At 41.4% G+C, this 25,297-nt stretch overlaps 1 protein-coding gene across 1 annotated transcript in view; it reads left to right on the plus strand.

Annotated features, from left to right (window-relative positions):
• The window catches only part of LOC126985514 (uncharacterized), a 57,784-nt gene that overhangs the window by 23,607 nt on the left and 8,880 nt on the right, over positions 1 to 25,297 (plus strand). The window contains exons 2-3 of the mRNA XM_050840853.1: positions 573 to 783; positions 6,219 to 6,353. Of these exons, the coding sequence (XP_050696810.1) occupies positions 6,257 to 6,353 (97 nt within the window). The 5' untranslated portion in view covers positions 573 to 783; positions 6,219 to 6,256. The remainder of the gene's footprint in view (positions 1 to 572; positions 784 to 6,218; positions 6,354 to 25,297) is intronic.

Genomic DNA, 25,297 nt, shown 5'->3' on the forward strand with positions numbered 1-25,297 from the left:
ATAAATAGTTTCTTTCATTGTTTAGTTAAATAATAACACTCAAATATCATGGCATTCCCTACGTTACCTCTGAGAGTTGGCAACACAAGGCGCCTCCCCTCTACGTCAGTGCCTCGCCACTCACTTGTTACTGCCTGAATATTTCACTATAAATGAAGGATTGCTATAATATATTTCACTATAAATGAAGGATTGCTCTCCAGACTCTACGCTGTAAACCATTCCTCTGCGTGAGGCGGCGCGGGGATCACTACACCATCATGATGACTTGTACGCCCCACCCCTGCATGATCACTGCCACCAGTGAGACACATCATTCACAGGCTTGTCAACACTGCTGACACACATAATAATGCGGCCCTTATAACCTTGAAACCATGTCAAACAAAATTACTCCCCTCGTACATACAACCAGGTATTCTTCCTTCCCAGGTGTCGTGAATCAGACAGAAGCACCTGATATTCCTCTAATAACTTCATCCCTAAATTAAAACCCGGCACCTCATCAACCATTACAAGAACACAACAAAACACACATTTCTCCCGCACTACAACAGGTGTTCTACCCCCAGGTGTCGTGGATCAGGCGCCAGGACCTGCACGTGCTGACCACAGGTAACTTCACGTACACGACGGACACGAGGTTCCGCGCGCTGCACCTGCCCGGCTCGCCCTTCTGGAGCCTGGAGGTGGACCGGCCCGCCATCACCGACTCCGGCCTCTACGAGTGCCAGGTGTCCACGCAGCCCAAGATATTCCGCCGCTTCAGGCTCAGCGTTGTGGGTGAGTGGAGGGGGGGGGTATAGGGTGTGTGGGTGTGTTTCGGGTGGAGGAAGGGTGGGTATAAGATGATGAAGGTGGGTATAGGGTGTGAGGATGTGCTTCGGGTTGAGGAAGGGTGGGTATAAGGTGATGAAGGTGGGTACATTTTTTTTTCTTTTTTTTGCCATCAGCCCTGGCTGGGCTATTAGGCCATGGGGAAAGGGTGAGTGGGTGTGTTTGGGGAGGGAGGGATGGGCACAGGGTGTGTTGGAATGGAGAAAGGGTGGGTACAGGGTGTGAGGGTGTGTTGGAGGTGGAGGAAGGGTGTGTGTGTGTGTGTGTGTGTGTGTGTGTGTGTGTGTGTGTGTGTGTGAGGGGGGAATATTACCCAGATGAATGATTATGAAATATTACTCGTCTGCAGTAGGCTATGTATTGTACATTTTTGTTGACAGTCTGTAAAATTAGCTTTTCTTTTACTTTATACCATTTTTTTTTTGTTTCATTTTTAAGCAAGCAAACCTAACTAACCAACCAACCAACCAACTAACTAACTAACTACTAACCGTATAAATAAATAACCAACTAACTAACTTACGAGATAACTAAACTACCAAATAACTAATTAATCAACCAACTAACTGATTAACTGACTAACCCACCAACCAACTAACTAACAAACTGACTAAGTAACAGTGGCGTGTGGTGCAGATGGACGTGTTAATTGATAAGATGGCAGTCAATGTGTCTGGTGTAAGGCGTGGTGATGGCGTGGCGTGAGGGTGGGGAATGAGGGGGCAGGACGGGGCAGGGAGGAGGCGTGCGTTAAGGTGGGAGGGATAGATGATGGCTTCTGTCTTACAGGTAGGCAGGGAGCGGCGTTAGGTAATGTGTGAGGGGAAGGCAGCAACGTGAGCCTCTGTCCGCGTATCTAGGTTAGGGTTGATAATTGCTGGCGGTGAAGTGTGAGGAGGTTTGTTGGAGTGTGTGTGGGTGTTTGGTGTGATATTAGTGTGGTGGGGAAGGGAAGAGGAGTGAACTTACTTGGTGTGTGTGTGTGTATGAGTGTGTGTGTGTGTGTGTGTGTGTGTGAGAGAGAGAGAGAGAGAGAGAGAGAGAGAGAGAGAGAGAGAGAGAGAGAGAGAGAGAGAGAGAGAGAGAGAGAGAGTAAGATGAAAGGATGGGCATAAAACCTCATGGAAGACTTAGAGATAAACAAGACAAAAGGAAAAGGATTAAGAACAGTGAGGGAAGAGAAAGATAAATGAGGAAGAAAAAGTTATAGCGTGAGAAAGTGAAAAGTAAAGAGACGTGTGAAGGTAGTGAGAGGTGATGAAAGGAATGTTGTTAAACGAAGAGATGGGAAAGACAGAAAAGAGGCAAAGGAATGGGAAAGAAAAATAATTAAAAGGAATGAATATGAAAAGATAAAAAATAAAAGAAGGAAGGAAAGGTGAAGCAAAAATTATGGGTCAGGAAGAAAGAGAAAGAAAAATGAGAGAAAACGAGAAAGAACAGGAAACACAAGGCTTGGAAGGGATATAAGAAAACAGTTGTAGTAGCAGTGGTAGTAGTAGTAGTAGTAGTAGTAGTAGCAGGGAAGGAAAGATAAAAAAGGAACACTTGTACAAAAAAAGAGGAAATAAACTAATGAAACAGTGATACGAAGAAGAAATCATAAAATGAATCAAGAAGGCAAAGAACTGAAAAAAAAAGAGCTGAGAAAAAAGTGACAGCAAGAGAGAGAGAGAGAGAGAGAGAGAGAGAGAGAGAGAGAGAGAGAGAGGGACGAAGGAGGGAGGAGGTCAGGAGGGAACGTGGCAATTAAATCTCCATTCCATTCTAATTAAGTTATCCATAAAAAAATATACATGCGTTTTATATCTGCAACTTTTTTGGGGGTACTTTTGAACCTTTTTTTTTCTAACATTAATTTTACTCATCTTTCTCCTCTTCCTTATTTTTCTTATTTTTCGTGTTTCTAATTTTAGGTTCTTCTTGTTTTGATTTTTTATGGTTAATATTTATTTTACTTTTTCATTTATCCCTTGTCTACTTTTTTTTCAAAATTTTACTCTTGTATATTTTACTTTCTTCATTTTTTCCGTTTCCGTTTTTACATGATCTCCTCAAGTTTCTTTTTAATTTCCTTTCATAACTAATTCGTATTTATTATTTAAGTTCAACAGCTCACATCATTATTTTCTTTGGGTTTTATATCATTATTGTTATTATTATCATTATTTTTATCATTATTTACTATTATTATCACCATTAATCTAATGTTATTTACTTCTTTTGGGCAGCATCGTGTTTCATCATGATAGCATCTGTTCATACATCGGAAAAAAATAGAGAAAAGTTGTATTCCCAGCCCTAACCGCCCCTCCCTCCCCCCGTGCCTTTCTCTCTCCGTCTCACAACCATCCCTCGCCTCCCTTCCATTAGCACCCATTGAATTATTTTTCCATTAGCCTTCCTTAAGTATTATTTCCGATTGGGGCAAGAAGAACCTGGTGTCCTTCAACGCCTCAAAAACACAGTTTCTCCACCTATCCACTCGACACAATCTTCCAAACAACTATCCCCTATTCTTTGACAACACCCAGCTATCACCTTCCTCAACACTAAACATTCTCGGTCTATCCTTAATTCAAAATCTCAACTGGAAACTTCATATCTCATCTCTTACTAAATCAGCTTCCTCGAGGCTGGGCGTTTTGTACCGTCTCCGCCAGTTCTTCTCCCCTGCACAGTTGCTGTCCATATACAGGGGCCTTGTCCGCCCTCGTATGGAGTATGCATCTCATGTGTGGGGGGGCTCCACTCACACAGCTCTTCTGGACAGAGTGGAGGCTAAGGCTCTTCGTCTCATCAGCTCTCCTCATACTGATAGTCTTCTACCTCTTAAATTCCGCCGCAATGTTGCCTCTCTTTCTATCTTCTATCGATATTTCCACGCTGACTGCTCTTCTGAACTTGCTAACTGCATGGATCCCCCCCCTCCCGCAGCCGCTGCACTCGACTTTCTACTCATGCTCATCCCTATACTGTCCAAACCCCTTATGCAAGAGTTAACCAGCATCTTCACTCTTTCATCCCTCACGCTGGTAAACTCTGGAACAATCTTCCTTCATCTGTATTTCCTCCTGCCTACGACTTAAACTCTTTCAAGAGGAGGGTATCAGGACACCTCTCCTCCCAAAACTGACCTATCTTTCGGCCACCTCTTTGGATTCTTTGTCGGAGCACTGAGTAGCGGGCGTTTTTTTCAAAAATGTTTGCTTTTTGTGTGCCCTTGAACTGTCTCCTTTGCTGTAAAAAAAAAAAAAAAAAAAAAAAGGGTATTCAGCCTAACAAACAAATAAAAACTTTTGAACGCCAATCACAAGGGTGTCATGGCGCGCCAAATCCCCCGAGTATTTCTCTGGTTCGTCTCCAAACATTTTTTCCATCGCCGGATAATTATTTATCTCCCTCTCTTCCCCTCGCCCCCTTTCTCTTGGACTTTGTTTCTCCTGCAATTTTCTTTACTCTTACCCATCTATATTGTCATACTCTCTCTCTCTCTCTCTCTCTCTCTCTCTCTCTCTCTCTCTCTCTCTCTCTCATTCTATATAATCTGGTTTATTATTAAGAAATATTAATTGTTACTCTCTCTCTCTCTCTCTCTCTCTCTCTCTCTCTCTCTCTCCAGTTCCCTAGTTTGGTTGTTATATTCTTCCCCTTCCTCCCTCATTTATTCATTGCTTTATCTTCGTTCCATTTCCCTATTAATAAACATACACTCGCCTTTATTCTCTCTCTCTTCGTACTTCTGTTTCTCCAATGTCTACATTTCTTTGCTTTGTTTCTTTTCTTCTGCGTTTATCCTTATTTTGAATCATCATAACCTCTCATTGATTGTGTTATTTCCCTTTTCCTTTTCATTTCATTCTTTTTTTTTTACTTATTTTCCTTCTAAAACACCTCCACCTCCTCTTTGCATCATTCTTCTCTTTTGTTCTCTTCTTTTTGTAACTTTTCCCTTCGTAGCTCTACTGTCAATTATCTTTTTTATCTTTTTTTTTCTTTCATTCTCATAGTCTTTTAAGCACTTGGATTTTGTCCCATTCTCCTCGTCCTCTTCGCTCTCCGTCTATTTCTCCTTTTGTTATTTATTTATCTTCCTTACATCTCTAGTCTTCCTCTTTTTCTTCTTCTTACATTCAAAATCTACTTTCTCTGACCTCTCCTATTAGTCTATCTTCTCCTTCCCCTTTGTCCATCATCCATCAACGCCTTTTTTCTCTATCTCCCTTCCTCCTAGTTCCTTCTTCTTCCTCTCCCTAATCACGCTACCCTCACCAACACTCCCTCTTCCTCCATTCTTCTTCCTCTCCCCTCCTTTATTGACCTTTCCTCCACTTCCGTCCTCCATCTTCCCCATTTTTCTTACCCTCTACTCTTTGTCGCACACCTTCGCCTCGCTTGTCTTTCTCTGCTTTTCCTTCTCGTCTTCTTCCCCTCCTGGTTATGTTTCTCTTATTTTCTTCCTTAATAACTCTCTGTTTTCTTTTGTCTGGCTTTTTCCTCTTTCTCTTTCGTTCTTTGTTTTCAACTCCCACTTCTTTTGCTGTTTATTTTTCTCTCTTTTCAATGTCCTCCTAACATTTTTATAGTTTCTTCTTCCTTACATTTTACTATTCTTTCTTTCCATTCTTTCCCTTATACGTACCTTTTTTCTATCTCCTTTTCCATCATATTTACATTTTTTTTCTTTCTAGTCGATAGCGATTTCATATTTTTTCGTTTTATCTTTCGTCTCATCTTTTTTCATTATTCTCATTCTCACCAAATTCAAAAATTATTTCTCATCTACCTGTCTTTCGTCACCCATACATTCCATTTTCCATTTTCTTTTCTTATTCCTCAATAGTTTATTTATCTCCACATTCACGTTCTATAGATTCACCAACCTTCTCTCCTACCTATTAATCTTTGTCTTTCCTCCTCCTCCTCCTTCTCTTCTTTTTTACTCAATTTTAACCTTCATTTGGCCTGTTCGCATCCGGACGTTTTGATGCCTAGTACCACAATTTTTTTTTTCCTAACCTCCTTGGCCAGAGGGGTGACAGCTATTTTCCAACGTCAATTTGCAAAGAAAACTTTACACTGCCATAGGATGACATAACATTAAAGACGTGTCCATATAACATGATTAATTTGAATATATTTGGGCATAACGAAGCTATTTCCCATGCTATAGGATAAAAACCCTTATTACGTAATTGATTATTCTGCCAGTGTAAACCGTAGAGCGAAGGACTTGAGATTTTATCATTTTTCAAGTCCTCTACTCAACATTCCCGCCCTCCTCTCCACCACACCCCTTTACACCCTTACACACACTACCTCTTACACCCCACACCTGTCACCCCTAATCTAACTCCTTCCCCCCTCTCCCCCCCCGCCAGTCCCCAGCGCGCGCATCACCGGCTCGAGGGAGATCTTCATGAAGGCGGGCAGCGACATCAACATCACGTGCGTGGTGAAGGGCGCCATCAGGGGAGCGCCCGTCACCTGGTACCACGTGCTGCCCCGCGACCCACGTGAGTACACACCAGGGGATGGGGAAGGGGGAGGGGGGAGGAATGGGTGAGAAGGAGGGAAAAGATGATGGGCTCAAGTGGAGAGGAAAGGGATGCTGTGAAAGTTACGCAAGGGATAGGGAAGAGGAGAGAAGGAGAAGGAAAGGAGGTAACGAAATAGATGGGAAGAGGAAAAAGGGAAAAACGATGCTGGGAGGACGACAAGGGGAGAGTAAATGCAGGGAAGGAAAGAAAGGTGAGGAGAAGAAAGATTATACAGAAGAGAAAGAAAGACAGATGAGGAACGAATGAAAGATAAACAGAACAAAGACAAATAACGAAAGAGAAGATAATACTAACAGGAAAAGCAGGAGTACAAATTGCATATAAATGACAAGATGTGTGGAAGGGGAGAGAAAGGAGGGAGGAAGTGGGTTTGTGGTGGAGGGGAGTGTGTGGAGCTGGATGAAGGTGGAGAGGAAGGAAGGAAGGAAGGGAAGGAGGGAAGGAAGGGAAAAAAAGTGTTGTGTATTTTGTTTTAGACTGTTACCTTTTTGTTACTTGTTGTTGTTGTTATTGTTGTTGTTGTTGTTCACTCTGCAAGACTGAATGTTTTGCTCTTGCATTTTTTTCTTTCATTTTCTTCGTCGAACGAAGCTTTTGATTCTTCCTCTCCCTCCCCCCCCCCCTCTCTCTCTCTCTCTCTCTCTCTCTCTCTCTCTCTCTCTCTCTCTCTCTCTCTCTCTCTCTCTCTCTCTCTCTTGTCTGTCGACCTGGACCATATCCAGAGAGACCTGGACCAGATCACTCGGTGGTCAGAAAAATGGCAGATGTCCTTCAACACTACCAAATGTAAAGTAATGCATATCGGATCCAAAAACAGCAACCACATATACCACATGGGTGGCGAACCACTACATGTTGTGCAAGAGGAAAGAGAAAGAGACCTCAGGGTCACCATCAGCAATGACTTGAAACAAACAAAACACTGCAAGTCTGCCTGTAAGAAAGCCAATACAATGCTTGGGTTCATAGCGAGGAACTTCGAACACAAGACGCCGGGAGTTATGTTATCCTTGTATAATTCGCTAGTAAGGCCCCACCTGGAATACGCCGTGCAATTCTGGTCTCCAAATCACAGGAAAGACATTGAATTACTTGAAAGAGTACAACGCCGCGCCACGAAGATGATACCATCACTGAGGACGAAGCCCTATGAAGAGCGACTCAAACGACTCAACCTCTTCACGTTGGAAAAAGAGACGACTGCGGGGAGACATGATACAAGTCTTTAAGTACCTGAACAAGCTCAGCAACGTTGATCACTCTAAACTCTTCACGCTACAAACTAACCTGAGAATAAGAAACAACGGAAAAACAATTCAAGCAAAGTGATGCAATACCGACATCGGCAGGAGTTATTTCTCGAATAGAGTTGTTCGCCACTGGAACAGCCTTCCTGCAGAAGTGGTTAGCGCAGAGACCATCAACTCCTTCAAGAAACGCATTGATCGCCACTTTGCTGCAACAGGAGTGAACTGAACGTTCCCAAGAGTAGGTACACAAGTGCTTTAATCCTTCCCTGCAAGCCACTCCTGTGGCAAACGGATTGATTAAATCACTGAACGCAGGCAGCCTAGTAATGAGCCAACAGGCTTTCTGCTGCCTGCTAGTCCATGTTTCCATGTTTCCACGCGTGTAGATTCATGTATTCGTATTGACTGTCTGCCTGTCTGTGTGTTTTCTGTCTTTTCTACGTATTTCCTTCTCTGTCTCTTCACTTCATTCTTAATCAGTTTTATTTTTCCCATCTTTTTAATTAATTTTCCTTGTGTTTCACATTTTAATATATTGATGTTATTATTATCCTCTTTTTTTGCCATTCATTTCTATCACTTTTTCGGAAAATCTCTCTCCCTTTCTTTTTCGTAATCCACAGTCTGCTTTTCTTAATAATCCACATTTAGTTTCTTTCATAGTTTTATTTTTTGTTTCCAGTCATTCTTTTTGCAATATTCCACAGCCAGTTTTCTCCATATTTGTTTGTTTTTCATATTCTACGGTCGTTTTTTCCATATTTCAGTATTTTTTTCATATTCAGTATTTATTTCCATATTGAAGTCAGTTTTTCAATCAATATTCTAAAGGCTGCTTTTCTCTATATTCCACAACCATTTTTTTCATATTACACAATCTTCTCTTCCATGTTTCAGTCTGGGTTTTTTTCCATATTTCAGTCTGGTTTTTAATATTCAAGTCACCTTTTTCCATATTCCACAGTCATCTTTTTGCAATATTCCAGTCTGTTTAAAATCAAATATTCCTCATCTTCATGTTTTCCGCCTGCTCCTCCTCTCCTCGCAGCCTTTCCCCAGCGCCACTAATTCACTCTCGCCTCGTGCTTATCATTTTCCTTTATGCGGTTCCTTTACGTGCCTCCGCCGAACCGCCTCCTTTGCCTTAGAAATCAGGCCCTGAGACCCCTATTCCTGTTTTTTTTTCATCAACCACCACCACCACTAACACCACTACCACCACAACCTCCAGCAAAACCCAGTCGCATACACACCATCTGGACAACATTATCATTCCATACCACACCACACACTACCACCATCACCTCATCAGTAATTTACATCACCACCTCTATAACCTCCACCACTACTACCAGCACCACACTCACACACACACACACACACACACCTCTTTCTCGAACACCATCAGTCCACACCACCACCACCACCACCACCACCACTGTCTTCACTTGCTGCACACTCCATACACTTGTTTTCCCCTCCTCGTCCTCCCCAACAGTTTTTCGACCCCACTTTTCACCACAGGGTTCAGGGAAAAAAAGGACATGTACGGGAGAGAAGTAGGGAAGGACAGGTGTGAAGGAGAAGGTGAAGGGAACTGAAGGAGGAGGAGGAGGAGAAAGAGGAGGAGTACAAAGGAAAGGAAAAGCAAACAGCAACAGACCTCTTGGTCCTAACAAGGCTGTTTGTTGCTGGTACCATCTACTCTAATCTGCGAGTCAGAGACACAGGACAGCAAAGGCGAAGGCTCCTCCCCTCCCACCAGTCCCTCCAGCCGAAGCTGGCACGAAAAGGAAGAATACCATGTAGTATAGAAAAAAAACTACAATGGAATTATACATGGAGAGAAGGAAGATCATACACGACGACTAAGCTAACACTACTTTCTGTTAGACCGGAACAAAATAGCGGATGTTCGGGTTAGCTTCTAAATATTTGTCTAGTGGGTTTTTGAACGTGCAAATAGTTTCGCTTTCGACGACGTTTTGAGGCAAACCATTCCATACATTGATGACACGGTTGAAGAAGAAGTGTTTTGACTCATTTGAGTTGAAACGCTTCCTCGTTATTTGGTATCCATTGTTTCTTGTTACACTTGATTGAGAGACTAAAATAATCATGAACATTAACGTTGTCGAATCCCTTGAACATTTTAAACACTTCTATAAGGTCACCTCTTAGCCTGCGCTGTGATAGGCTGAATAAGGTAAGTTCTTTAAGTCTGTTTTCGTACGGTTTATTTCGCAGTCTAGGGATCATTTTAGTAGCTCGGCGCTGCACCCTCTCGAGTTTATCTATATCTTTTCTGTAATAGGGAGACCAAAACTGAAGGCAATACTCAGGATGTGGGCGAACTAACGAAATGCACAGTTGTCAGGACCCAGAAAACGAGGAAACAGAGGAGTGAGATATACAACTGTGTAAACACCTGACAGGACAAACACTAACAAAAAGGGTGACATATATATAAGTGTAAACATCTCAAGTACAAAAGAGGGGAAACAACGAGGGTAAAGGAAAACAGATACCCAGAGAGGAAAGTGAAATATACAACTGTGTAAACATCTGACAGGACAAACACTAACAAAAAGGGTGACATACATATAAGTGTAAACATCTCAAGTACAAAAGAGGGGAAACAACGAGGGTAAAGGAAAACAGATACCCAGAGAGGAAAGTGAAATATACAACTGTGTAAACATCTGACAGGACAAACACTAACAAAAAGGGTGACATACATATAAGTGTAAACATCTCAAGTACAAAAGAGGGGAAACAACGAGGGTAAAGGAAAACAAATACCCAGAGAGGAAAGGCAGGTATACAACTGTGTAGACATCTGACAGGACAAACACTAACAAAAAAAGTGACATATATAACAGTGTAAGCATCTCAAGTACCAAGAGGGAAACAACGAGGGTAAAGGAAAACAGATACCCAGACTCAAATACAGAAAACAGATGCCCAGTGGGCGTGGTCAGAAAGTGTGAACAACCATTGAAAAAGACTCTGACCCGTGACGTCAGTCGTGGCGACATGTTATGAGCCAATAATTTAACAGAAAAATCACTGAGGGAGTGTCTTAAGACTGACTCACGAATAGCAGGAGAAGTAAAACAATACAACATAATGAGCGAGCAGATGGGTGTGACAGGAAGTATTGGCCATTGGTTATGTAGAAAATTAAGGGCGTGTCAAGGATGTAAGTCCGCCTAAAGCAAAGAAAAATGTGGCCTAGAAATCAGTGGTATGAGTAGATCGAGCTTGGTTCTCGCCTCAAGCAGACCTGCTACTCACTCAGCCGAGAATGGCTGTTGTGATCTTAATCGTGAGTAGAAATTCGAGAATCTAAGGGAAACCGACTGTATTGTCCTGGAGATTATATTGTGAGGAAATGTGAAGTAGGAATGTGAGTGGTACAGGATAGTGATTTAAGCAGAAATGGAAACCACAGCGTGTGGTATAATTGGGTGTTTCCATGACTTGTAGTAGATTATACTATAGGAATGTGTTATTAGAATTTGGTGAAGAGAGTACATAATGATTGTGATGTAAGCAGAGAGATACAAACCACTGCTTGTGGAATGACGAGTGTTATTATTATTGGCAACAACTGAGCACATATTGTAGTATTATGTTTAAGACATGTCGTTTGTCATATGTTGTATCCATTGCTGAATATGCCAGAGTGTTATGATCGTCTGAGCATAGAATATTGCGTAAGGCAATTATTTTCATTTAATCTTAAATAAATGTAAATTATATTTTCCCTTGTCTATCCCCGAACACTAGTCTCAAATTACAACTTAAGCCGGATCACGCTACCAAGGATACGAGACGGTGAGATCATTTATTGAGTAATTAATGAGTGATAAAAAGAGTTGATTTAATACAAGAAAAGAAGGGACTAAAACTGGCGGCAGCGGTATAGGGATAGACAGGAGGGTGTGTTTATCAGTGTCTTTCCTTAAATTAACTACGTTTGATGAGAAAAGGGCTCCTACTTTCACCAAGTTTAGTTCGTTTTAGCAGCGGTAGTGATAGCGATGATATAAGTATTTGTTCTTCCGGAGAGTTAGACTCAGAATCAGACAACATGCCGGACGAAATTCAGGTCGGAAACGGTGTACCGGATCCTGAGCAGAGCACTAGTGAAGGCAGTGGCCAAGACAAGTCTACTTCAGTAGATAAAACAGATCTAGCCTCTATCATTTCCCTTAATTCGAGGAACAACTATGGCAAAGTCAAAGGATTAAAATATTATATGGGAGGTCGGAGCAAGGACCCAGACAACCCTACATTTTCCTGTACTACTAGTGTAAGGCAGTGGATTAAAGATATAGATTCACGGACTGCTGATAACTGGACAGATCAAGGAAGGATACAGTTAGCAAAGCAACACTCATTAGGCCCTGTCTTTCAATTGATTTCCACTACAGTTGAGACGGACGGTTATGACTGGAACAAGGTTAAGCAGCAACTGTTAGAAGTATTTCCTGATGATAAACTTATTATGAGAGGAAAGAAGACCTGGCCACAGCAAGGCGTAAATCCGGGGAAACAATACCTGAATTTTGGGTAAGGCTACATGAGGCAACCTGTTCACTTAAAAAAATGAGGCCAGAAATTAAAATGTCATTACAAGAAGACAAAATAACTGCTTTTTTGACGGCCCTTCCAAAACCCTTTAGATCATATTTAACTGATGATGACATGAAAGATCCTTCAGCAGTGTACAAAAAGGCCCTAAGCTTCGTGAAAAATCATCCACAGCTGAAACTAACATGCAGTGATCTCATGAAAGAGACTCGTCAGCCCGTAGCGATGGTGACTGGCCACAAATCTCAGCACTCTAGGCAAGCTAGGAAGGAGGAGCAAAGACGCCCCCCAAATAATTATGTAGTATGCTTTCGTTGTGAAAAGGTAGGACATGTAGCTAAGTCTTGCTGGGTAGAAATTTGCAGAAACTGTGGCATGACTGGGCATTCTACTGCCCATTGCTGGCATTTTTCGAGAGGAAGAGGAGGACAGGGCAGGTACCCACCTCGGGGTAACTCCTACAAACAAAAAAAAAACGCCAACTTTCGGTAGAAATAACAGAAAATGAACGGAGAACGAACAAGAGAGTAACCACATCACTAACAAGCAATGAAAAGAAGGCTATAATCAACATAACTCAGAGTAATCTTGGTAGCCAGATCGCACTAAACTTGCAGGTACAAAAACATGATAAAACATATGCAAAGGTGGCCGCTCTCCTAGATACGGGAGCGTGTGTGAGTCTTATAACTGATGAATTTATTCAAGAGTTAGGGCTCGCAGTAAATGAAAGTGAAGCGAAACCCGTAAATATTGTCTCGGTGCAAGGACACCATATTGAAAATGAAGGTAGGAGACAGGTTAACCTTAAATTTGGAAGGAGAAATAGCGTACAAGATCTAATAATAACACGCAATGTAGATTTACCGACTCCTATTTTGTTGGGTACTGATTTCATGTTGCAACACGAAATTACTCTAAAATCGTTGCAACCACTTGATGAACTTGTGAAACGAGGTTGGAAACTGATGATAGAAGGGGAAACTATACCTATACAACCCATTGAGCCTGGAGAAATATCTCTGATATCTAGAGGTGAGGGACCTCAGTTGAATGAAGATGAAAATGAAGAAAGCTTCACTGAAAGTAAGGCCGAACGTTGCCAAGCAGCTGAACCTTTGCAACTGCATGCATCTGTTGCAGGTTACATAACGCTAGTGACGCAACTACAGGCAACTGAAGCTTTATTTGAGCCTTGTGTTAGTACTCCTCAGGCTAGAGTCTTGTGCTCAGGGATAGTTAAGTTGACCCCTTCACCTGACAATCAAAGATCTTATGTCACTGTGCCATATTTGAATGTTGAAAGTGAGAGCATAGAGATAGATGATAGTACAACGTTAGGATTTGTGAAGCCTGTCACTCATGAGCAATACGCTGATCTGCCACAAGTATCTAGTGCACAGACCGCTGACACAGTTAAGACAGACTTGAAGCCCGCAGAGCTTGAAGCAAGGAAGAAAAGCCTCTATCAAATTGTTGACGCTAAATTCCCAGACGAAGAGAGAGAAAATCAGGTCTTAAAGTCCTTAATAAATAAATATATAACAGTGTTTTCCACAGAACAAGAACCATTAACAGTAACGCCCTATTTTCTAAGCACCATCAAGCAAAACACTGATGAAGTAGTGTACAGGAGTCCCTATAACATTCCTATCAGTTATCATGACAGAGTAAATGAACAACTTATATCGCTCCAGCAACAGGGTGTGATTCGCCCTTCGCGATCACCCTATAATGCCCCATTTATCCCAGTGCCAAAAAAAGATGGAGGACTACGACTTTGTCTGGACTTCCGGGCACTCAATAAAACACTACGGGACGACCGGTACCCACTCCCTAATATAACCACCATACTCAATCAATTGGGAGATAGTAAGCTTTTTTCATGCCTAGACTTGAAACAGGGTTACCATCAAATTCCCCTAGATGAATTCAGCAGAGAAAAGACGGCATTTTCTTCTCCAGCAGGACATTGGGAATTTACTTCCCTCCCCTTTGGCCTTAAAACAGCCCCGTCCTGCTTCCAGAAAATAATAAACACTGTCCTTACAGGACTATTAGGTAACAAGGCTCAGGTGTACCTTGATGACATAATTATCCTGGGCGATACATTTTCTAATCATGTAGATAACTTAGAACAAATTCTGGATCGCTTAAAGGAAGCCAAACTGACTCTTAAGATGGAGAAGTGTAACTTTTTTAAGGACAAAGTAGATTATCTGGGCCGTGTCATCAGCTCAGAGGAAATAAGACCTCATCAGTCTAGTAAGCTGGAGGCCATACCAAACATCCTGGGCCTCGCAAACTGTTCATGATTTACAGTCATTTCTTGGATTGACTAATTATTATCGCAAATTTATTGCAAATTATTCACAAATTATTGCTCCTCTTCTAAAGATTAACAAAGGGAAGAAAGGTACACTCAAGAAAAAAGATAAAACTCCAATCCTATGGACAGATGAAGCAAAGCTTGCGTTCTCAACCTTACAGGATAGAATGCTTGACACAGTCACCCTAAACTTCCCTAACTTTAACAGATCTTTCGTGCTCACTACTGACGCGTCCAGCTACAGTACTGGTGGAGTATTGCTACAACAGGATAATGTTAATAAATTAAGACCTATATCCATTTTTAGTAAGAAACTGAACGCGGCAGAACAGCGGTACAGTACAGTTGAAAGAGAGGCTTTAGCAGTAATATATGGGTTGCAAGTGAACCGCCCATTAATACTGGGCTACCCTATTGAGATCCACACGGATCACAGACCTTTAGTATGGTTGTTACAGGTAGCTAGTCCCAACGGCAGGATAGCTAGATGGCAGACTCTCATGAGTGAGTATGATTTCACAATCAATCATTTGCCTGGCAAGGAAAATATAGTAGCAGATTTTTTATCAAGGATGAAGGCTCAACAGGACACTGAGATTGAATTAGAAGATCCGCGCGATAATATTTGTGGATGGGGAACAACCAAAACCGTGGCACACGTGGATAAAGAGGGGCACGGTATTGCACTAGTGCAGACACAGAAAAAGGCGACACATAATATTGAATCAAAATGTATGAACTGTATGGACATGAATTGTGTGTGTATTGGCCACACACTTGACTGGAGTATTGAAGATATTATTGAGCTGCAAGATGAGCAGCCAGCATATAGAATGATAAAAATATGATAAAGAAGGGTGCCCCATGAATGAGATTGAGCAGAGACTCAGAGATAAAAGGTATAATGTGAAGATGCCCCTGTCAGAATTGCAGGTGGAACACGATGTGTTATATCGTGTTATAGTGAATCCGTACGGAGAAGCCACTAAGGTGGTGGTTTTACCCCCGAAGTATTTCCAGAAAGCGATAACTCTGGCTCATTCGTCGCCAACTGCAGGGCACGGAGGAACCAAAGTTACGTTATCTCGGTGTAGAAAGTTCGCTTTCTGGCCTGGAATGAAACGGGATGTAGAAGAGTATGTAAGGAAGTGCGTCACGTGTAGTCGTTTCAAGCGAGTTGGGAACTTCCACCCTGCTCCTTTGCGGCATTATCCGGACGTCACCGCTCCTTTTGAGAGAATACATATGGACCTTGTGGGTCCCATGGGTGTATCGGACAATGGGTTTCGATACGTAATGACCATAATTGATGTTTTTACAAGGTATTTGATTACAGTACCCTTACGGAGTAAGGAAGCCCGCAAGTAGCAAGGGCGTTGTACGTGAATGTGGTTTGTGTACACGGTGTTCCTCAGACAGTTGTTACAGATCAAGGTTCAGAGTTTGTTAATTCCGTGATGCAGGAGATAACTTCTGAACTCCTCATGCGACACGCGAAAATAACGGCTTACCATCCAAGTGCAAATGGAATAGTAGAGCGCGCAAATTATACCATTGTTAACATTTTGAGGACAATGGTTCTAGGAAATGTGTCCATTTGGGATATAATGTTACCTGCAGCCACCCTGGCATATAATACTGCGTATCATAGCACCATAAAGGAGTCCCCTTTTTATCTCATGTACTTACGGGATCCTCGTATGCCCTACACTATGTTAGAAAAAACTCAGCAACCCTGGTATGATATTGACTCCTATAAGGAAGAAATGGCTGCAGTTGCAAAGAAAGTTTATGATAGATGCCAGGTTTACATTGAAGAAGGTAGAGAAGAAATGGAAAAGTACTACAAACCTACGAAACTCAAAACTATCAGCGTTGGCGACAGAGTGTTCCTCAAACATATACCAAAAGAAAAGAAAATAAGAAGTTGCAACCTATTTTGATGGACCCTACAGGGTAATAGACAAGATCAGTGATGTAGTGGTAAAATTAGGAACCTCAGGACTAGTAAGGTTTCAACAGTCAACACAGACAGAGTGAAAGTCCTTCATGACGACTGCATCGATGTGCAGCAATGTCCAACGGTTAGACGAGCATACCCTTTAAATCCAGAGAAAGACACAGATCTATTCTTTGCATTGCTCAACCCTGAAATCCCTGAAAAAAATTCTACCAAAGAATTGATAACTCGTAAAGGAGAATTAACTACTACTTTTGAAACTGAAACTAATGTTCGTTCTCCAGCAGCCCAAACAGCTGAGGCACAGGCTACAATGCCCAATACGACCACCTCCCAGGTTACTCCCAAATTTTCAGAGCCACCCCAGCATAGGTATAACCTTCGCTCTTCCTCAACGGTACAGGACTTGCCTAATGTTATGTCAAAGCCAATAGAATATGGGAAAGAATAGTGGCTCACGAAAAAAGATACGCTATTTAACCGCTAATATAACGTAATTATCCGCAGATTTGTTTGGCTTCATCGGTGCACTGCTCGATCCCAACACAAGAATCACCGATGCGTGCTGGCTTGAGTTTCACACCGACATACCGTCTAGTCCTCACAGGCAGAGACTATGTAGTATCTTTTATCCTCAAAGAAGAAGATGTTTTAGCTCCATTATATAAGGCACGGAATTTGACTGCTTCTTTAGCTTGGAATGTTGTTCAAATATCACCTGAGTATCCAATTATAAAATCATTAAAGCACACACTTTTTAATTTTGAAAATGAATTCAGTTCATTGTTATTTAATCTTAAAAGATTCCTCCGCTATGTAATGACTACTGATCCGAACAAACTACATGTTTCAATGAATTATAGACCGAAGCGGGGAATGATTAATTTTCTAGGATCCTTGTCTAATATCTTATTTGGTACCGCGACCCAGGCTCAAGTTGATGCTATTCATGGAAAAATTGGAGAACTAGAGTCACTGACTGAACAAGAACGTATCATGTTAAACGTTCATTCGACTGCATTAAATGTCACGTTACGAAATGCATACCATGCAGTCTGCTCTGAATAGACTATCTTCTACTGTAAACATATCGAACCAAGTTGTACGTCACATGTCTATACAGACCTTGGCATTAGAAAGTGAGGAAAAGCTCCTCCAAGCATTGCTGGATTTAGAGTTAGCATTAGGACACCTAAGTACGGGTATTCTAGATTTAAAGTTGGGTCTGCAGGCTCTCCTGCAAACATATATAACTCTAACCATTATGTCAGACGAACAACTGTTAAGTACATTAAAGGAAGCCTCAGTTCGGCCTCCAGGTCTTTTGTTCCCTGCAGTTCCTGATTCTTTAGCTTTATATAGGGATATGATAACTGTGTCCTCCAGGACAACGGCTTTGTACGATTCTCGTAATTTCTTTTTCACCAAACCTTTACGAGGAGATCCGCCTGACACCTTTGATGTCTTTCGAATCGACTCCCTTCCATTTTCTGTACAGAATAACACTTACTTTATGTATAGTGTTAAATCAAGATATATTGCCTTCAGTGAGAATAGGAAAATATATTTTCTACTTTCTGGTATAGAACACTGTAACAAAAATCACCATATGTTAGTTTGTCCTCCCAAAGGCCCCGTGTATGAGGCAAGTCACGCAGCCTCTTGTGAATCGGCTGCCTTCTTGAATCATAAGTCAGTGATCAACCTCTGCCACAAAATAGTCTTACAGACATTTCCCCCGATGTTTATAAAAGGTCCTGGATACTGGACCTATTCACTTGCCTCCCCCATCACTCTGACACTCACATGCCCTACCAATCCTGTAAACAAACATACTGTCAGCCTCAAAGGTAGTGGGATATTGACGCTTCGGCAAGGTTGCAGCGCCCACAGCCCATCCCTGACACTTCCTGGACAAGAAGCAGTTGTGGAGGGGCCCCCCATCAAGGTCTCTCTCGCCCCTATCCCTCTCCACCTCCCTCCTCTCCCAAAAGTTCTTACAGGCCATCTTAACTGGTCCGTTTTGCCTGACCTTCCATCTCTTCGCAGTGCTGAGTCCATCCCCCTACAGGAGCTAACAGCTGACTTGCAGCCCCTACATCCTGTGGTCAAGCCGAATCAGCCCTTTCAACACGAAATCCATTGGTGGATTGTCTTCGCCATTGTCGTGATCCTGGTTCTTCTGCTGGTAACGTCTGCCGGGTATTCTATGTCCTACGCTACGCACGACGCCGCCTAATTCCAGACTCGAACCAACTGCAGACATTGCAAGGCGTATCTTCTCCACCAACACCTGTGAGATCTCAGGGGCGAGATCTTCCGGAAGGGGAAGTATGTCAGGACCCAGAAAATGAGGAAACAGAGGAGTGAGATATACAACTGTGTAAACACCTGACAGGACAAACACTAACAAAAAGGGTGACATATATATAAGTGTAAACATCTCAAGTACAAAAGAGGGGAAACAACGAGGGTAAAGGAAAACAGATACCCAGAGAGGAAAGTGAAATATACAACTGTGTAAACATCTGACAGGACAAACACTAACAAAAAGGGTGACATACATATAAGTGTAAACATCTCAAGTACAAAAGAGGGGAAACAACGAGGGTAAAGGAAAACAGATACCCAGAGAGGAAAGTGAAATATACAACTGTGTAAACATCTGACAGGACAAACACTAACAAAAAAGTCTGACATAGATATAAGTGTAAACATCTCTAGTTCTCAAGAGGGGAAACAACGAGGGTAAAGGAAAACAGATACCCAGAGAGGAAAGGCAGGTATACAACTGTGTAGACATCTGACAGGACAAACACTAACAAAAAAAGTGACATATATAACAGTGTAAGCATCTCAAGTACCAAAGAGGGGAAACAACGAGGGTAAAGGAAAACAGATACCCAGACTCAAATACAGAAAACAGATGCCCAGTGGGCGTGGTCAGAAAGTGTGAACAACCATTGAAAAAGACTCTGACCCGTGACGTCAGTCGTGGCGACATGTTATGAGCCAATAATTTAACAGAAAAATCACTGAGGGAGTGTCTTAAGACTGACTCACGAATAGCAGGAGAAGTAAAACAATACAACATAATGAGCGAGCAGATGGGTGTGACAGGAAGTATTGGCCATTGGTTATGTAGAAAATTAAGGGCGTGTCAAGGATGTAAGTCCGCCTAAAGCAAAGAAAAATGTGGCCTAGAAATCAGTGGTATGAGTAGATCGAGCTTGGTTCTCGCCTCAAGCAGACCTGCTACTCACTCAGCCGAGAATGGCTGTTGTGATCTTAATCGTGAGTAGAAATTCGAGAATCTAAGGGAAACCGACTGTATTATCCTGGAGATTATATTGTGAGGAAATGTGTAGTAGGAATGTGAGTGGTACAGGATAGTGATTATTTGTTTGCGATGTTAAGCAGAAATGGAAACCACAGCGTGTGGTATAATTGGGTGTTTCCATGACTTGTAGTAGATTATACTATAGGAATGTGTTATTAGAATTTGGTGAAGAGAGTACATAATGATTGTGATGTAAGCAGAGAGATACAAACCACTGCTTGTGGAATGACGAGTGTTATTATTATTGGCAACAACTGAGCACATATTGTAGTATTATGTTTAAGACATGTCGTTTGTCATATGTTGTATCCATTGCTGAATATGCCAGAGTGTTATGATCGTCTGAGCATAGAATATTGCGTAAGGCAATTATTTTCATTTAATCTTAAATAAATGTAAATTATATTTTCCCTTGTCTATCCCCGAACACTAGTCTCAAATAACAACTTAAGCCGGATCACGCTACCAAGGATACGAGACGGTGAGATCATTTATTGAGTAATTAATGAGTGATAAAAAGAGTTGATTTAATACAAGAAAAGAAGGGTCTAAAACAGTGTCAATATCACTTTTTCTGATTTATGTTCAAATGAACGACCAATAAATCCGATCAGTTTGTTGGCAGTTTTTACTACTTCTGTGCATTGTTGACTCAGTTTCAGATCGTTCGAAATTATTACTCCAGGAGGAGGAGGAGGAGGAGGAGGAACATAGTAAGGGTTGAATATGCAAGGGAAGGAAAAATAAGAGGAGGAAAGGAAGGGGTTTTAAAGAACGAAAGGGAAAGACTGAGAAGAAAAGGGGAAGGGGCGGAGGAAGATGGAGTTAAGCAAATGTTTGAAGGGAGGAAAAGGAGGACGAGGACGAGGAGAAGGAAAAAGAGATTTGGAAGCGAGGGATAAGGGAGAGATGGAGGAGAGGAGGGTCGGGGAAAGGAATGCAGCTAAGGACGAACACAAAGAAAAAGAATAATAAAAATATAGTCTTGGTTGTGAGGAAGATAAATAAAAATAGCAAAAAGTTACAGAGAGGAGGGAAAATACTGGAGTTCTATTACAATATATTCAGGTCTTTTGGGGGGAGTGCGAATGTGATTCTCTCTCTCTCTTTCTTAACTTTCGTCTATTTTTTTTCATATTTCATTCTATATTTTCCTTCTCTCTCTTATCTAATATTCTTTCCCTTTCTTCTTTGTTTTTTTTCCTTTCCTTTTATTCCTCTTCTTTTTTTCCTTTTCTTCATCGGAATTTCAGTCTCCACAGGCATGCATTTTTTCTCTCTTTTCTCTCCCTCTTTTTTTCTCTCCTCCACTCTTCTCTCCATTTCCTCCACGTCCTCTCTTCCTCCTTACACAAAACTTTTTTGATACCATTCTCCTTTCTTTCCTCTCCTTCTCATCCACGTCTTCTCTCCACAGGCTGTAATTAAATAAAACACTAGCAAACTCCTTCCTTGACGCTAACTTTCCTGGATACATTTCATAAGGGATCAAATTAACTTTAAATAGTTTCTCACCCTCTTACCCTTGCCTCTCTTCTCTCCTTCATCTATTTTAGCTTTCTTTCCTTATAACTTTATATGCAAATAAAATTTTACTTGCTCTCTCTCTTCCATTATTCCCTTCCTCCCCGCTTTTCGTTTTTTCCTTTTCATTCTTACGCTGCAGCTAAAATTCTCCCTGTCTACCTTTCCCTCTTTTCGCTCCCCATTCCATTCCTCTCCCCTTCCTTTCCCCCGTCTTTCCTTCTTATTTTCCTTCTAACCTTACGTAAGAAAATTGTTTACATTTCATTGTTTTCTTTTCTGTCTTGTTTTTCTTTTAATAGTTCAACCAAAAAATGTTTTCCTTATTTCTTCCCATTTTCTTCCATTTCCAGTTTTATATATATATATATATATATATATATATATATATATATATATATATATATATATATATATATATATATATATATATATATATATATATATATATATATACCGGGTATATCCAATATCGTACTATCCTTTTCCTCAGTGCAGCAAATAGGTAACACTTTCGTACAGCAAAATATTGTCCATCTATTCCAATTTTCATTAATTTCCCAGTTGTTTCTTGTTTTTCCCTTTCCTCTTTTCCTTCCCCCAATGAACTTTAATCACAGTTTTCGTTGAGCTATATATTTTCCTCATTTTTTGGTGTTCATCCTTTTCCAGCTGTTTTGTTGTTACAGTTTCCTCTTTGTGAGGAGCTCAACCATACTTTTGTACAACACCCGTTTACTGCATTCTCCATTTGATTCCTTTTAACACTTGTTTTCCCCTTCCGTCTCTTTTTCTCTTCCTCGCTTCCATTTTTATTTTAGCAATTCAGCCACACATTTATTTTCTTCTTCAATAAGTGGCTGCTCCCCGACACACTAAACCCATGAATCCGCCCCATAACTTTTGTACGACGAAGTATGGGCCAAACTATTTTGTGGTAGAGGCCTATAGAAGGCTATTGAGTCCTGCTAAACCTTTAAAATTATGAAGCTAATAGTTGTACCGACTCTCCTCTGTCTCCCCTCTGCCTTCTTCCCTTCCCCATCCCCCCTGTCGATGTTATTTTTTTTTCTTTCCTTTCTCTAACTTTCATCCACCCCTCCCTTCCTCTTCCCTTCCTCCCAAATCCTGCTCCTCTATCTCCCCTCCTCTTTTCATCCTCCCTGAGATCCTCCTCCATTCCCTCAGCCTCTTTTCTTCCTCTCTCCAACAATTTGTTTGTAATATTCTCTCTCTCTCTCTCTCTCTGTGTGTGTTATTTCCCTTAATAATATTAACACGGCATTTAACAGAAGTAAACGAAACAATTACTGCAAACGCAATAACAAAAAAACATACATAAAAAATTACACCAAAATTACATAAGAAATAATTACACTAAAAATCTCAATAATTACAAAATGACAAAACGAAAAGATGAAAAAAATAACAAAAATAGAAGAGAAAAAAATTCACAATCATTAAGCTTTGAAATTATAAATATAAAAAGTTTAATAATGAAGATAACATGTATTAAAAACAGTAAAACAATATAATAACCTACCCCGTCCACACACACACACACACACACACACCTACACACACACACACACACACACACACACACACACACACACACACACACACACACACACCATGAGGAGCAGATTAAAGTAATCAGTTGTTATTAGTAATAACAACTGATTGTCTTTTCATCTTCATTCTTTCTTTTCTCCTTCTCTTCATTCTTTCATCTCATTTCCATCGAAACTTATTACTGTTGACCCATGTGGCAGGAATTGTTATATTGTTTAAATGGTTCAAGAGGAGGAGGTGGAGGAGGTGGAGGAGGAAAAAGAGAAAACCCACAACGAGAGAAAGACGGTGATACAGCTGATGGAAATGAAGGATGAGGATGAGGAAGAGGAAGAGGAGGAGGAAAAGGAAAAATGAGAGAAGGAGGACGAGGAAACGAAAAATGAAGATCAAGGAGATGAAGAGGAAAGCAAGACGAAGACGAAAAGGAAAGAGGAGAACAGATGGAGAGGAAAACGGAGTGACTAAAAGAGTTGGAGATGAACAGGAGGCGGGAGACGAACTGGACGAGGACGAGGAGAGAATGATGCAGCAGGAAACATGGAAACATGGAACGACAGGCAACAGAAAGCCTATTCGCTCATTATGAGGTTGCCTGCTGTAGAGCGGTGATTTGCCTGACAGTCACTGGGTGCCTGCAGAGCAGTTCAAGGCATTTCGGTGCGTATTTTCAGATTACTCCTGTTGTAACGGTCGATGCGATTTTTGAAAGAGTTGATGGTTTCCGCACTTACTACTTCAGCAGGGAGGTCGTTCCAATGACGTATGACTCGGTTAGAAAAGAAACTCCTACCTACCAATGTCTGTATTGCATCGCTTCGCGTGAATGGGAAAGCCGTTGTTCTTAGTTCTTGAGTTGGTCTGTAGATCAAAGAGCTTGGAGGAGGAGGAGGAGGAGGAGGAGGAGGAGGAGGAGGACCCTATTTCCCAGCTGACACATTTACGGCCCTTGAGTTGTCCGGAGCAGCAAACCTTCCCGTCCGTCAGCCTCTCTCATCACTGTTCCCTCCTCCCACCAAGAGGCTGCACTGCTATCATACCCCGCCCCCCATTCCCTTTCCCCCATGGACGTACTAGGGCCACATTGCTACAAGGCTAAAGGTGACGGAAGGATAACAACAGCAACAACAATACTAATGATAAAAATATGACCCATGGTACAGATTAACCATAAATAACAGAATATATCCCATTATTTCTTCCATCACTACGTTCATTAAAGCTACAGTGAATGCAATAAAACGATAAATACAATACAAACACCTCGGTTTGGATTCCCTTTGTAGCATTTTTTTTTCACATCAAGCACCTATAACCGAACACTTTATTTTATCACTACAGTGTTAATACAAGTAATCTACAGGATGCAATAAAACAACGCAATTAATAGTTACCTTGGTTCGAATCTCCTCTCTTGGCATCCCTAAGCACTTCTAAATCGGCACAACCCACCCCTGAACACGACATTTCTAACTTCGCTAAACACACAACGCCGCTTGATACAATAAAACCACGAATACGATAACAGTGCCTTGGTTTGGATTCCCCTCCTAGCACCTCCTCTGAAGTCTTAGCTTCTCCTTTCGGCAGCCTCCATTTACAGCAAACTACCTCCGATGTCCTCCTGGCTTTCTATCATTGGGTTTCTAAGGGAAAGTAAGCTAAACACAAGACAATGAGTACAGTAAAAGAAACTGTTCGAATTCCCCTTTTCAGTATCTCCCGTTCCCTCCCTGTGAACACTTTATTCCCTTTATCATTTTGCTTCGTTGTGAAAAAATAATAATAAAAAAAACATCAAATAAAGACTATACTACACACAGGTTCGAATATCCCTCCCAACACCCTCTTTTCACACGTGGCCGCCCTTGACACTTTATTCGTTTGATTACTACACTCCGTTATAAAAATACCTGAAAAAGCAAAATCACAAGGATCGTGCAGCAAACAACACCCTCTCTTCACCCTTAACCTCTCTCAACCAACTCCGACTCACCCTTGAACACTTTCTTCCCTCCATTATTACGCTCCGATGTAGAAAAAAAAAATACCACAAAATACAACAAACAGGTTCGAGTCTCCCTCCCGGCATCCTCTTTTCACACCGAGGACCCCCAAACCAGCACCAATTCGGCCGTGAACACATTAATTCCTTTATTACTACGCTCAATCGTCGAAATACCCAAATACCCAATCCTTCAAACTACCGCCCTATAGCTTTACTTTCCTGTCTATCTAAGGCTTTTGAATCAATCCTTAACCGGAAGATTCAAAAGCACCTTTCCACTTCTAACCTTCTATCTGATCGCCAGTATGGGTTCC

The sequence above is a fragment of the Eriocheir sinensis genome, chromosome 1, assembly GCF_024679095.1.
Source record: "Eriocheir sinensis breed Jianghai 21 chromosome 1, ASM2467909v1, whole genome shotgun sequence".
Taxonomy (NCBI): Eukaryota; Metazoa; Arthropoda; class Malacostraca; order Decapoda; family Varunidae; genus Eriocheir; species Eriocheir sinensis.